This window comes from Musca autumnalis, unplaced genomic scaffold (assembly GCF_047663935.1).
Source record: "Musca autumnalis isolate F117 unplaced genomic scaffold, ASM4766393v1 scaffold_2, whole genome shotgun sequence".
NCBI lineage: Eukaryota > Metazoa > Arthropoda > Insecta > Diptera > Muscidae > Musca > Musca autumnalis.
In genome coordinates this window covers 128,861,421-128,875,441 of record NW_027411755.1, presented here as the reverse complement: position 1 = coordinate 128,875,441, position 14,021 = coordinate 128,861,421, and the positions used below count along the sequence as shown (strand labels likewise).

The 14,021-nt window shown below is 38.8% G+C and overlaps 1 protein-coding gene across 1 annotated transcript; it reads left to right on the top strand.

The window, feature by feature from the left end:
- Positions 1-1,034: 1,034 nt before the first annotated feature.
- Positions 1,035-2,082, top strand: LOC141393088 (uncharacterized). Its single transcript, XM_073966039.1, has 2 exons — positions 1,035-1,150; positions 1,215-2,082. Exons 1-2 carry the CDS (start codon positions 1,145-1,147, stop codon positions 1,650-1,652), a joined length of 444 nt encoding a protein of 147 aa, XP_073822140.1. The 5' UTR covers positions 1,035-1,144; the 3' UTR covers positions 1,653-2,082.
- The last annotated feature ends 11,939 nt before the right edge of the window (positions 2,083-14,021 follow it).

Below are 14,021 nucleotides of genomic sequence, written 5' to 3'. Positions count from 1 at the left end.
CGATTTTTTCCCTTTGAGTTAAAGCCAGTCTAATGTACCCCTACCATCGAGGGGGGAGTGGTAGTTTTCAAGGGAAGATTTTTTTATTTGCTGACAGATGAGACTTGATATATATACTAAAACTTACCATATTTTTTTTTTTTTTTTTTTTTTTTGAAATTATTGTTTTTTGTTATTTTTGTGATTTTGCTGTTCGAAAAATCGAACACCAAGTATGAAATGGGTTAACATACTCTTTTGTAGTTCATTTCCCGAGGCTTATATTTTGTCTGTAAGTAGCGTGGGTGAATCTTTCAGTCTGTCTAGTTCTGCTTCCTTGCAGACTGTCGGCGGTGATGCCCGCTCGACAACCATATTTTCATAAGTTTTCATCATATTAAAGACTTCTGTAGGATTTTCCTGGATTAAGCTAAAACAAGCCTGGTATAACCTTTCGTGGCGTATTTGCATGGCATCATTTTCCCGGCTTCTTAATCTCTTTCATTACTACAATTTAGTCAGAGACAACGTTGACAGTATAAAATGTACTTCCCACCATCTGGTGGATAATTTATCTGGCACATCGAATCTAATATACTCTAAATGGTATAATTATAAGGATTAAATACTGAAATTCAAACAAACACATAATTCGATCGATTGATTCTGTTTACATAAAATGTTGCAAGAACATACGACCTCGTATCTTTTCGATATTGTAAGAGAAAGGAATTCGACAAGACAAGGAATGTAAATTGAACTATTTAAACAATAAACAAGACCGTGCACTTCCTATTCTCTGCCTTTTGTTACAACTTCTTCTGTTGCTGCAACAACGGGCGTGTACTTCAACTTTGTAGTCATGTTAGCGTGTGTGTGTGAGTGGTGGCTGATTTAAGTTTTAGTTCTCTGATTACAATGTCCAAAGTTTTGAATTGTTTAGTTGTAGTTTTTCTAATTTTTGGCGTGGCACACACAAAATAAAACAAACAGCAACAAAAAGCAGAAAACTGTCAGAAATGTTGTATATCACAGGCGAGATTTTGTGTATAAAAGTTAGCAACTTTTCAATTAACTGCATAGAATCGAATTGCAGAGCGTTCATTGAACACGTTGTTAATTTATCGAAATATTTTATATCCTCCTTATCCTTAAATCCTTCAACATGAAGGTACATATAATTTATTTCCAAATAAATTTGGGTTATCCTAATCATTCCCGTTTCTCCATTTCAGTTCGTTTTTGCCGTAGTCATGTTGGCCCTTGCCGCCGGAGTCCAGTCATCATTATTAACAGCTCAGGTTGCACCTGGTGTGTCATTTGTGGCTCCAGCCGTACCTGGTGGCGCTCCATGGGCTGGTCCTTGGGGTGGACCTTGGGCTGGTGCTCATGCTTCTGGTGTATGGGGTGGCATTGCTGGACCTTGGGGACCAGCTGGTGCATGGGGTCCTGGTGATCATGGCGCCTGGGGTCCTGCCGGTCATGGTGCTTGGGGTCCTACCGGCCATGGCTATCCCGGTATTGCATTGAGCCAAGGACCCGGTGGACCTGGTGGTCACGGACATGGTGTTTATGTTGCTAAGACTCGTGGCGCTGTTCACACTGCTCCCTTGGCTGGTCATGTTAACTCTGCCACCTCAGTCAATTTGGCCCCTGCTCCTGGTACCCATTAAATAATTATTAAGCTACCGAACTGACAAACCTGGTTTTACAAAGTCTACGATACTTCATGCTTCAATCCCATTTTCCACATCTAAGGAGTTTCTTTCGGTTTTTATTTTTGTTTACGTCCTCCATAGCCAACTTCACCACTAGCACACACAACCTTTACCATCATCTGGTTATAGAGGCGTTTCTGGGCCAAATATCCAACATCATCCAAAGTCCTGTACACCCAAAGTCCCAGAACAATGGCAATACTCAACACCAACTACGAACAGAACACAAAACTCTATCTCTATGCCTTATTTTCCATATTCTGTCTGTACTCTTTAACTGTAAATATAAAAAAAAACAACAAAACATTGCAACAACATAAATCTAAAAAAAATTTAAAAACAAATATCTTTTGAAAGTATAATAAAGATATGAAAAATCTCAAAATGGTGTTGCACAATTTTAATTGAATATCCTGCCGGTATATCGAGAAATGAAAAAGGTGGGAATATAGACAAGAGTATTTTACGGGAAAGTATTTTGCCGTGAGCCTTCAAGGAGGAAGTCGAATCATTCAGAGTACTTTTTCCAAAGCCATCATAGACTTCTTTAGGAAAGGACTGGTAAGTACGAGACAGGCGAGAACTCATAATCACAGAAGATTCTGTGTCTAATGATGTTTTACTTCGGATAATGACATAGTAGGTGCTCGAATGTCTTTGTCGCCTACTCATCTTCACAAAGCCATTGTTTACATCGCAACAAAAATTTCGGGATCTTACATAGTAGTGTCCCGTAAAAACCACTAAACTTTTGCTAAGTAGAAGTAAGGAACAAGTTCTACTACTCTACATAACTACCCATCACGAATTGTCATTCATGAACAGTTACATCTGAATGGAGCTTATTTATGAAATGACACATCGAAAAGACATCTTCTTCAATTGTAATATTGAGAGACTGTCATCAAGCATGTGCGAGCACATCGAAAATCACGTTGCGACAATGTCACAATGTTCCGGCACCAAACAAAGCAAAATCGGGGAAAGATATGTATGGAGGCTATATCCAAATCAAATAAAAAAAAACAATAAAACTGAACAGGGGCCTGAGGTAACATCCCATGTCAAATTTTGAAGGCTATTCATCAAAAATTGAGCGATTTATAACAAAATCGGGGAAAAGTATATATGGAAGCTATATCCAAATCTGAACCGATTTTTTGTGAAAATCGGTGTAGCTATTCAGGGGCCTAAGAAAATAACACATATTAAATTTGAAGGCTATACGATCAAAATTGAACGAGTTGTAGCAAAATCTGAAAACGATATATATGCGGGCTATATTCAAATCTGAACCGATATTGACCAAAGTTGATATTTTTCATTCCGGTACCCTCATGAGTACTTGTGAAAAAATTAATCAACCTAGGTCAACGCCTTCTATTTCTGTCCACTTTTGTATAGTTGCGGAAACACTGTGCACCACCAGCCTTTCCGAGCCAGTTAACTTGATTTGGGCCCTTAAAATATACAGTATTTCCTCGTGGAAAACGATACAGATCTGATTGGAACTCCTCTTATCCTATCGAACTCCTCTTATGACCTCTTCCATTTTGGAGCCATTTCTATATATGGCCAAGCTTCCATGGTTCGTGTGACTCCCAGATGGAATCAAGATTTTAGCCAGCCATGAAGTTGAATATTGGTGAGAGGTATTTATTTATTGAAAAATTTATTATACAAAAATTTATTATAAAATTATATTTAAAGAAGTATAAAAGTATCAGCCGACTTTGTCGACAGATGTATACCCTCAGCCTGTGTGAATTGAAACACTTGTTTTTCCCAAAAAACGTAGGTCTTCAGAATTTTGGGCGTAAAGATATGAATTTGCCGATAAAGATATGAATTAAGATAAAATCTCAAGAGTTTTGAGGGGGATGTATCTTAAAGAGTGAACCGACATAGTCCATTTTGGAAGTGTGTCTTATTTTGGGAGTCATGCCTCTCGATAGAACCATTATATCAGGAAACATGGATTTGCCCACAAAAAACATCATATCGCTGTAAACAGGGCTACTAGGAGTACCAAAAGATTTTCGCACAGACACTTAACCGCACTTAAACAAAAATGTTGATCATTTGAGTGTGTGGTACCCTAAGGAATGGACTGATAAGGTCCACTTTTGAACATAAACTAAGTTTGGACAAAATATTTCGAGATCCAAAGTTTGGACCAAATCGGTTGCTCCGTTTATGAGATATTTTACCGGATATTTTCTAACTTTTTTGGGGGATGTACCGGAAGGAGTTGACCTATAAGCACCATCTTCGAATTTCATCTAATATTCTAAGAAATATAATGATATGCAAAGTGTGGACCAACGCAGTATACGGTTCGGGATTTGTCGTGCACACATGCTGACGGTAGATTTTTTTTTTACAGTTTTCCGGATTTTCTCAAGATGTATGGACTTGCCACTGATAAACCATGTACCATCATAATAGGGACATTGAGTGCAACCTGTTCCAAAAAAATCAAAACAATTCGGATGTACTAATCTGCACTTTTCCGAAATTTGGTGTGGTAGGTATCCGAAGGAGTTGACATATAGTCCATGTTCTAGCCTGACCCATGCCTAGTAGAAATATTGCGATATGCAAAGTATTGACCAAATCGGTTACTGCCTTCGAGAGTTATCGTGCGCACTATTTTAGCGAAAAGTTTTGAACTTTTGTGGGGGAGGTACCGAAAGAGTGGGCCGATAAGGCTCATCTTAGATCATGATTTAAGTTTGGGCAAAATATTACGATTGCCAAATTTTGGATCGAATCGGTTTATCCGTTTGAGAGTTACCGCGCGCCTCATCCACAACACATGGAGCCATAGCGGGGTTTTAGAGCTTTCAGGCCATTTTCGCAGGAAGTATGTACTTGCCCTTGCAAATACAAGTTGTTACAACAATATCAAGGCGTAACATACCACCGACTGAATTCAATGTATAACCATAGGTCTTATCCCCCATATTTTACCTATTGACTTCTTACAGAAGGAGAGTGCGATTATGTTTTTCTTTGTATTCCTCTTCCTTCGCAAGGATTATGTCGTGATATCTTGCTTCTGTAGAAAAACTTGATAGTATACCATCTTAAACCGTTGGTGAAGAACTACCGATTTTCCTTCTTTTTGTGAAAAGTACGAGCTCAGTTTTTTGTCGGATTTATACCAAGCACGTTGAGTTTTGCACATATGTATAGCCGACAATGAACGCCTTGCATGAGCTCCAACAGTGTTGAATCAAATTTGCCGCTTATAAGAATCAGCATAAGCAACGATCTTAGTCCCCAAGTCTACGTAGTCCTCTAGTATCTCGTTTATTGGCCTAAGCAGTGGTGAAAATATCTATCACGGAGTAGTAGAGTAATAGAAGTAAGGAACAAGTTCTACTGCCCATCACGAATTGTCATTCAGGAACAGTTACATCTGAATGGAGCTTTTTTATGAAATGACATCTTCTTCAATTGTAATATTGAGAGACTGTCATCAAGCATGTGCTAGCACATCGAAAATCATCTACCCATTCACGATAGCGAAGACATTTAGGTCTTTCGAAAATCTGTGAATTTATTTGGGCGTCACGTTATTAATCGCGGAAGGTAGCCAGTTTGAAGTTCGATCCCTCCTGGTTCCTCTCGATGTACCCCCCTACGTCATCTAAAGCGGTTTCGATATACTTTCATTTGGAATAAGCATGTTATGGTTTGCTAGATCAAATTTCAAGGTCCACTAACCATCCAAGGGGTTTTATTAGAAAGGAAGAAAGGTTAATTGGTCAACAGCCTTTGGGTCTACACTTCAAGTGATACTCTTACCCTTGGCGAGATTTGCAACATCGCACACACCGTCTGGTCCGGGAGATTTGAAAAGCTACCAAGTGTTCATCGCCCATGAAATTACTTATTATTTCATACATACCTATTAAATCAAATTATTCCATTTGTAATTCGAATGTATCCCTTTGTAATTCGAATTATTCCATTTGTAATTCGAATTATGCCATTTGAAATTCGAATTATTCTATTTGTAAATGGAATTATTATTCTAATTACAAATGGGATAATTCGAATTACAAATGAAATAATTCGAATTGCAATTGGAATTCTCAAATAACAATTGAATTCTTTCGAATTACAAATACAATAATCGAGTTACAAATGAAATGATACGAATTACAACTGGAAATTTTGAATTACTTTTGAAAAAGCTACAGTGAACTCCCTGAAGCTAGACCAATTTTGCGGGATGTACGAGTATATGTACCTCGGAAGTTCCACACCTGTCTGCTAGCGGTATATTCCATATGAGTCATTAGAGCCAGGCTCGGGAGCAATAGGAAATTTAATCCCCATCTCCACTTCTGGTGCGACCCTTCCTCAGTATGTTGTAACCATCACATAGCTGTAAGCTGCAGCAGTTGTTGAGTTTTGTTTCATGCACCGCCGCGCCCATGATGTATTCCGACTCATGAAATCCACTATTTCCTCGAACTTCCCTCGGATTCCATTGCAATTAAATAGCAAAAAGGATGAATTTTTAGGGCGGGTGTTAAGTGATCGTATTCTGATGACGACGACTAACTGGGAGCTGTGTTCACGCAGCAAGCACTAGTATAGAGCCACTCCTGAGCGCTCACTCCCGGCGTCTATTGCATATATGTTTGAGTGTTGTCGATGCGGATGTGACAAACTGAGAACAACCATATTGGTCCTGGGTTTTTCTCCGTCACGGCACGGACCAAAAGAATCCGGAGCAGTCGCAGCTGCTCCCAACACAGATAACACTGCTCAACAAAATTGAAAAAGTTGAATGTTTCAGACGAAGTTGCAGTTGTTTCTAGATGAAATCGGCGAGTTATTTTCAAATCCGGTCCCGGTTTTTCTCCATCAGCTCTTGTTTTTGAGATATAGCTCAAAATCGGTTTTTACGAGTTTAACCCAGACTTTCGTTATTTTCGGATACAAACAAATATTTTTTGTGGGTTTTTCCACATTAATATATTAAGGAGATGTTGTACGCTCGATACAAATCGTTTTTGAAATAGTTATGGCGAGTATATATCAAAAAAATATAGAAAATATACGACGGACCTTGTAAAAATTGCTTATTTTGAGTATTTTGAGCTGTAATTATGTCATCGGGGGAAGTCATAGAAGCTTCATATGGTAATGCGGATATGCTTAGGGTGTCTACTATATAGTCCAGTATTCAAATATATAATATAAAGTTCATAGCGCCCATGATTCGGCCATAACCTAAAAATCATCATGAAGACTGCCATTGAAAAGTAAATGGCTTATGTGGTAATGATATCACAAGTAAATTATTTCCCTTTAGCAGTCTTCATGTCGATTTTTAGCTTATGGCCGAATCATGGGGGCTATGAACTTTATATTATACATTTGAATACTGGATTATATAGTAGACACCCTAAGCATATCCGGAGTACCATATGAAGATCCTATGACTTCCCCCGATGACGTAATTACAGCTTAAAGTACTCAAAATATGCAATTTTTACAAGGTCCGTCGTATATTTTCTATATTTTTTTGATATATACTCACCATAACTATTTCAAAAACGATTTATATCGAGCGTACAACATCTCCTTAATATATTAATGTCGAAAAACCCACAAAAAAATATTTGTTTGTATCCGAAAATAACGACAGTCTGGGTTAAACTCGTAAAAACCGATTTTGAGCTATATCTCAAAAACAAGAGCTGATGGAGAAAAACGGGGACCGGATTTGAAAATAACTCGCCGATTTCATCTAGAAACAACTGCAACTTCGATTGAAACAAAAGTCCTGTTGACCAGTGTAATCAATATAAATACAAATAGGTGTACACTGAGGAGACATCCGCTGGCAGAAACGCTGATGTAGTGTGGTTCCGGGTCAAACAGTTATTAAAGAATCCGCCGCCGTGTGACTGTGTATTTTTATACCCTCCACAATAATATGGAGGAAATAATTAAATTTGTCATTCCATCTGTAACACATCAAAATATTCGTCGCAGACCCTATAAAGTATATATGGGGGTTTCTGAGTGAAATCGGACACTTTTTCAAGATGAAGTTTTTGATTTCCTTTATTTTTTTCCTGTGGTGATGCTTCTCATTAGCAAAATATTTTAGTATATTTTCAGATTTTTTTTGACTAACGGTTCCAGAGATATCGCGACTTGAAAAAGTCAAATTCTGTTATAACTATATGCAAAGAAATACTCATAACTTCTTTAATATTGGTCCAATGTGAACAAATCTTTTTTGTATGCTTTGTTGTTTTATCAGCTATTAAATAAGAAATAGCAAAAAAATTTGCACAGTGGGCTTGGATGCTATTTTCGCGATTTAATACTTAAAATCAATTTTTAAAGATGTTCGACCCCTACGATTTTCTTTAAATTTTTTTGTATTAAACTACGTTCAATTACAAAACTTTTATGTCCTGTGTGGTAATGGGATTCGGACTATTACTATTTTTTCTGAATTTTTTAAAATTTGTCAATACAATTTTTCCTTTATACCAGCGTGAAACATTTGTTATTTTACACAACATGGTCGAACATCTTTAAAAATTGATTTTAAATATTAAATCGCGAAAATAGCATCCAAGCCCACTGTGCAAATTTTTTTGCTATTTTTTATTAAATAGCTGATAAAAAAACAAAGCATACAAAAAAAAATTTTTCACATTGGACCAATATTAAAGAAGTTATGAGTATTTCTTTGCATGTAGTTTTTACAGAATTTGACCTTTTCAAGGCGCGATATCTCTGGAACCGTTAGTCAAACAAATCTGAAACTATACTAAAATATTTTGCTAATGAGCAGCATCACCACAGCAAAAAATAAAGGAAATCAAAAACCTCATCTTGAAAAAGTGTCCGATTTCACTCAGAAACCCCCATATATTCTTGATCAGCATAAAACTATAAGCATGTCCGTCCATCTGTTGAAATCAAGATACAGCTCGCAATTTGTAAGATAGAGCTTTTTAATTTGGTATGGAAATGTGTATTACTCCTAGGATGTTTGATATTGGAAATGGACTATATCGGTCTACGTTTTGATATAGTCCCCATAAAACGGAACCTCCCGATTTCCGGTATTTTGAGGGTTTTAGCCTCAATATGACACCAAATAGGCTAAAATTTGGTATTAAGCATTCATTGGGGGTGCAAAACTATCCACTTAAAAATTTATTGGTATAGGTCCACGCCTTTATATAGCCCCATAGAACGGTACCTCCCGATTTTGAACGTTTTAACCCCATTATTACAACGAAAGAGTTGAAATGTTAAATATAATCGTCTCTGAAGGTAGAAAAATGTCCACCAACAATTTTTCGCATAGGTCCACGCCTTCTTATAGTCCTCAATGAGCGGTACCTCCAGATTTTCGGTATCTAGAAGGTTTTTGCTCCATTATCACACCGAAATGGCTAAAATTTGGAATAGAGTCTTCTTTCGGGGTTCAAAACTTTCCACCTGATTAACACATTGAAATAGCTGAAATTTTGTACTTATTTGTCGGTATAGGTCCACGCTTTCATATAGCCCCCATAGAACGGTACCTCCCGATTTTCGGTATTTTGAAGATTTTAGACTCATTAACAGACCGAAATGGCTGAAATTTGGAATAATTTTCTATCTGAAATTTGTCGGTATAGGTCCACGCCTTCATATAGCCCAAATAGGAGGGTACCTCTAGAGTAATTTGAAGGTTATAGCCTCATTAACACACCGAAATAGCTGAAATTTGATATTTAGTCTTCGTTGGCGGTGCAAACCTTTATAGGCATCTAAATTGATTCCAAGTCTGGATACAAAACAGACGAGAACTTATAATCACCGAAGAGCCTGTGCCTATTATTGTTTTACATTGGACACTGACATAGTAGGTGTTCGATAGTCTCTGTCTCCTCCTCATCATTACATAACCTGCAGTTATCGACATTGCTTACATCCCACCAACAACAAATTATGTACAGATTAATCAAATGCAATACTGAGAGACTTCGGTAACACACGTGCTAGCTCATCGGCAATCTAGTTCCCGACAATGTCACAGTTTCCCGGTACCCATTAGTTTAATTCTGTATACTAGCAAATCTCGTCACATGTTAACACCCTTGGATTTGGTAAAGCTGGATTTAAGTAACCAGAGTGTAGTCTGACTGTCGACAAACACCACCACCGGCCTCTCAGAACCACTTAAGTTGGCTTGTATCAGCACCAGGTTCTTTAAAATAGTTTCCACTTCCGCTTAGAAGACAGTACAGATCTGGTTCTACTAATCCATTGAACCACTCGCCAACAAGACCGACTCCAGCGCCCTCTCCCTCCTAGTTGGAGTCAACATCTTCGATGCTCTGGAGGTGATTTCTGCAGGGCTCAGACAGCTTCCTTTGTGAAGGGTGGAAGCGCCCCACATATTCATATGCTGAGCCAATACGCGCTACAGCGCTTCTTACAGAAGTAGAGTGCGATTAAGCCTTTCTTTGTGCGCTTCTCAGGGTTTCAACAAATTTTCGGTCTTTATGGAGGAATACCTCTCAGCATAAGCCACGACCTTAGTCCCCAAGATATCAAAATATATTGTAAATGTTAGATGTTAAGAAGGGAGAGAGAGTTTGCCATATTTTGTGGTACGGCAGTTCCCCCTCGCTGCAGTTATTTCAGATCCTTGGCAGGGAGAGGCAGACTTCTTGGCTCAGCATGTGTTCACCCATGATTCGTAGTGTCTCTGTTTCTTTATAACCTTCAGTAGTTAGCAATTTCATCTCTTTCTCAGTTGCAAAACATTGATTTTATATTATTTAACGTCACTAGATCATTAGTACTCACGCTGATTTATTTATATTTCATCTCTTACAGATTCTGCAGTAACCCGTAATTGTTCCTAGTTTCAGGTTGGATTTTGAAAGTAGAGATGTAATTCTTCACTTGGGGAGAATTGGCCACATTGCCTTGGATACCTTATAGCCTGGTGCCGTTGACTTGATAGAGTGTTTACTCATAAACTTAGGTGTTTCCTCCAAAGTGACAACTAGTTTTGTTCACGAGCAAGAGAAAATTCAAACCATTCACCCTACCGGTGTTGGATGTGACCAACATTGAGCCCTATTTGGAAGTCAAGTACCTCGGCATCATTCTGGACCACAATTTAACGTGTGAAATGTATTGTAATGAGCGTACCGAGAGAGGTCTAATAGCTCTATATTCATGCAAGTATTCCATTGTTAAGAGTTGGGGTCTCAGACCACAGATCATCAATTTGTTTTTCACAACTTTGAGCAAGACACCCACATAGAACCGAAATGAACGATTAACACAAACAAGCTCTGAAAATATGTTCTAGATGTGGGATCAACGCCTCGGATGTCACGATGCGCCTTAACGAACTTTAAATGAAAGGTGCTTACACCTGGGAAGCTTTTGCGGATTCTGAAACAACAATGTTCATAGATGAGAAAAATCCAGAAACAAGAAAAACATGGCTGGGGGTATTTTTAAATAAATCGCTTCCAAATGTCACATTTTTATACCCTCCACCATAATATGGATGGTATAAATAAATTTGTCATTCCGTTAGTTACACATCGAAATATTAATCGGAGACGCTATAAAGTATATATAATCGTAATCAGGGTAAAATTCTAAGTCGATATAACCATGTAATTTGGTATAGAAGTTTCTATTTATCCTAGGATGTTTGGCATTGCAAAGGGGCTATATCGGTCCACGTTTTGATATAGCCCCCATAGAACGGTACCACCCGATTTGCGGTGTTTTGAAGGATTTAGCCTCACTATAACACAGAACACTGAAATTTGGTACTAACTCTTCGTTGGGGGTACAAAACTTTCCCCCAGAAATTTGTCGGTATAGGTCCACGACTTCATATAGCCCCCATAGAACGGTTCCTCCCGATTTTCGGTGTTTTAAAGGCTGTGGCCTCAATATTCCTCTGAAATGGCTGACATTTTATATTTGCTCTTCATTTAAGGTATTAAACGTTTCATATGAAATTTGTCGGTATAGTTCCACGCCTTAATATAGCACCAATAGAACGTACCTCCCGATTTTCAGTGTTTAGAAGGTTGTGGCCTCAATATTCCTCAGAAATGGCTGAAATTAGAAATTTGGTCTTCATTTGGGGTATTAAACTTATCATATGAAATTTGTCGGTACAGGTCCACGTCTTAGTATAGCCCCCATAGAACGGCACCGCCCTATTTCCGGTATTTTGAAGGTTGTGGCCTCAATATTCCACCGAAATGGCTGAAACTTGGTATTTAGTCTTCGTTGGTGGTATAAAACTTCCCCCCGACATTTGTCCACGCCTTTATATAGCCCCACTAGAACGTTTCCTCCCGATTTTCGCTATTTTGAAGGCTGTGGCCACAAAAACCTTTTTGACTGTAATTCGTCGGTATAGGTCCACGTTTCGATTTAATTTTTGTAATTTTAAAAGTTGCGACGTCAAAATCCCACCGAAAAACTGAAATTTGATATTTAGTCTTGCATGTGTTTATAAAATATTCCAGAAGAGAATTATCAGTATGAGTCCGCGGGTTTCTATATCCTCCATAGAAGCCTACCTCTTGATTTTCGGAATTTTGAAAGTTTTACCGAAATATCGGAAATTTGGTATTTAGTCTTCTTTGATTCTACATACTTTCCGCCAGAAATTTGTAGGTATAGATCGAAAAAATCGAGATGTACAGTAGCCAGAATGAAGTCCGAAAATTCTACCAAAGGGTCAAGCATCAAACTGATGGCTTTGGTACAGGCACATCCTCCTGTAGAGACCAGCAAGGTAATTTGGTAACTGATACAGATAGTGTACTCAGGATATGGAAAGAACATTTTTCAAAACTTTTGGTATCCAATAGCAGCGAAGACGACGAAGATACCACAGTCCCAATCCCAGAAGATGGTATTGATTGTATACCGCCCAGCCAAGATGAGGTAAAGACAGCAATAAATCGGCTGAAGAATAATAAGGCAGCAGGAGCCGATGGCTTACCAGCCGAGCTGTTCAAAACCGGAGGCGACACGCTGATAAGGTGTATTCATCAGCTAGTTAGCACCATCTGGCAGGAAGAACGAGTACCCGACGATTGGAACCTGAGTATCCTGTGCCCCGTCCACAAGAAGGGAGATAAGACTGTATGCTCTAACTATAGGGGCATAAGTCTACTCCCTATTGCCTACAAGATCGTGTCAGGGGTATTGTGCGAACGACTAAAGCCTATGGTCAACGAGATAATTGGGCCATACCAATGCGGCTTTAGACCTGGCAAATCCACCATTGACCAGATATTTGCCCTGCGGCAAATCCTGGAGAAGACCCAAGAGATGCAGATCGACACCTACCACATTTTTGTCGATTATAAAGCAGCCTTCGACAGCCCGCTGCGTTCAAAGGTATTCCAAGCCATGTCTGAATTTGGTATCCCCGCAAAGCTCATTCGGCTTTGCAAAATGACTTTAACTGACACGAGGTCCTCAGTTAAAATAGGAAAGAACCTCTCCGAAGAGTTTGGTACCAAAAGAGGTTTCAGACAAGGAGACAGCCTTTCGTGTGATGTCTTTAACATCCTGCTGGAAAAGGTTATACGAGAGGCAAACGTCAAAAGAAATGGCACAATCTACACCAATAGTCACATGTTACTTGCTTATGCTGATGATATAGACATCATAGGCCGATCAGTAAAAGAAGTAACTGATACCTTTATTAAGGTCGAGGGAGAATCTGCTAAAGTGGGTCTGGCGGTAAACGGTGAGAAGACCAAATTGATGGTGTCGACGCGCAATGCGTCCATTGAGCTCGGACCGACTGTGGAAGTTGGTTCCTATAATATTGAGGTAGTAAAAGAGTTCGTCTACCTCGGCACCTCCGTAAACACAACAAACGACATCAGTTGTGAAATAAAAAGAAGAATTGTATTGGCCAACAGATGCTACTTTGGTTTAAGTAAGCAGTTTAAAAACAAAGCCACATCTCGTCAAACAAAAATAACGCTCTACAAAACACTGATACTACCCGTGCTGATGTATGGCTCCGAAGCCTGGGTACTTGCGCAAGCAGACATGGCAGTGCTTGGTGTGTTTGAGAGAAAAATTCTTCGAAAGATTTACGGACCAATCTGCGTTGACGGTGAATATCGACATCGCATGAACCACGAGCTGTATCTGCTGTACAACGACAACGATATTGTTAAACGTATCGAGATGCAGCGATTGCATTGGCTAGGCCATATCATAAGAATGAGCGATGATGACCCCGCTAAAAAGGTGTATAAACACGGA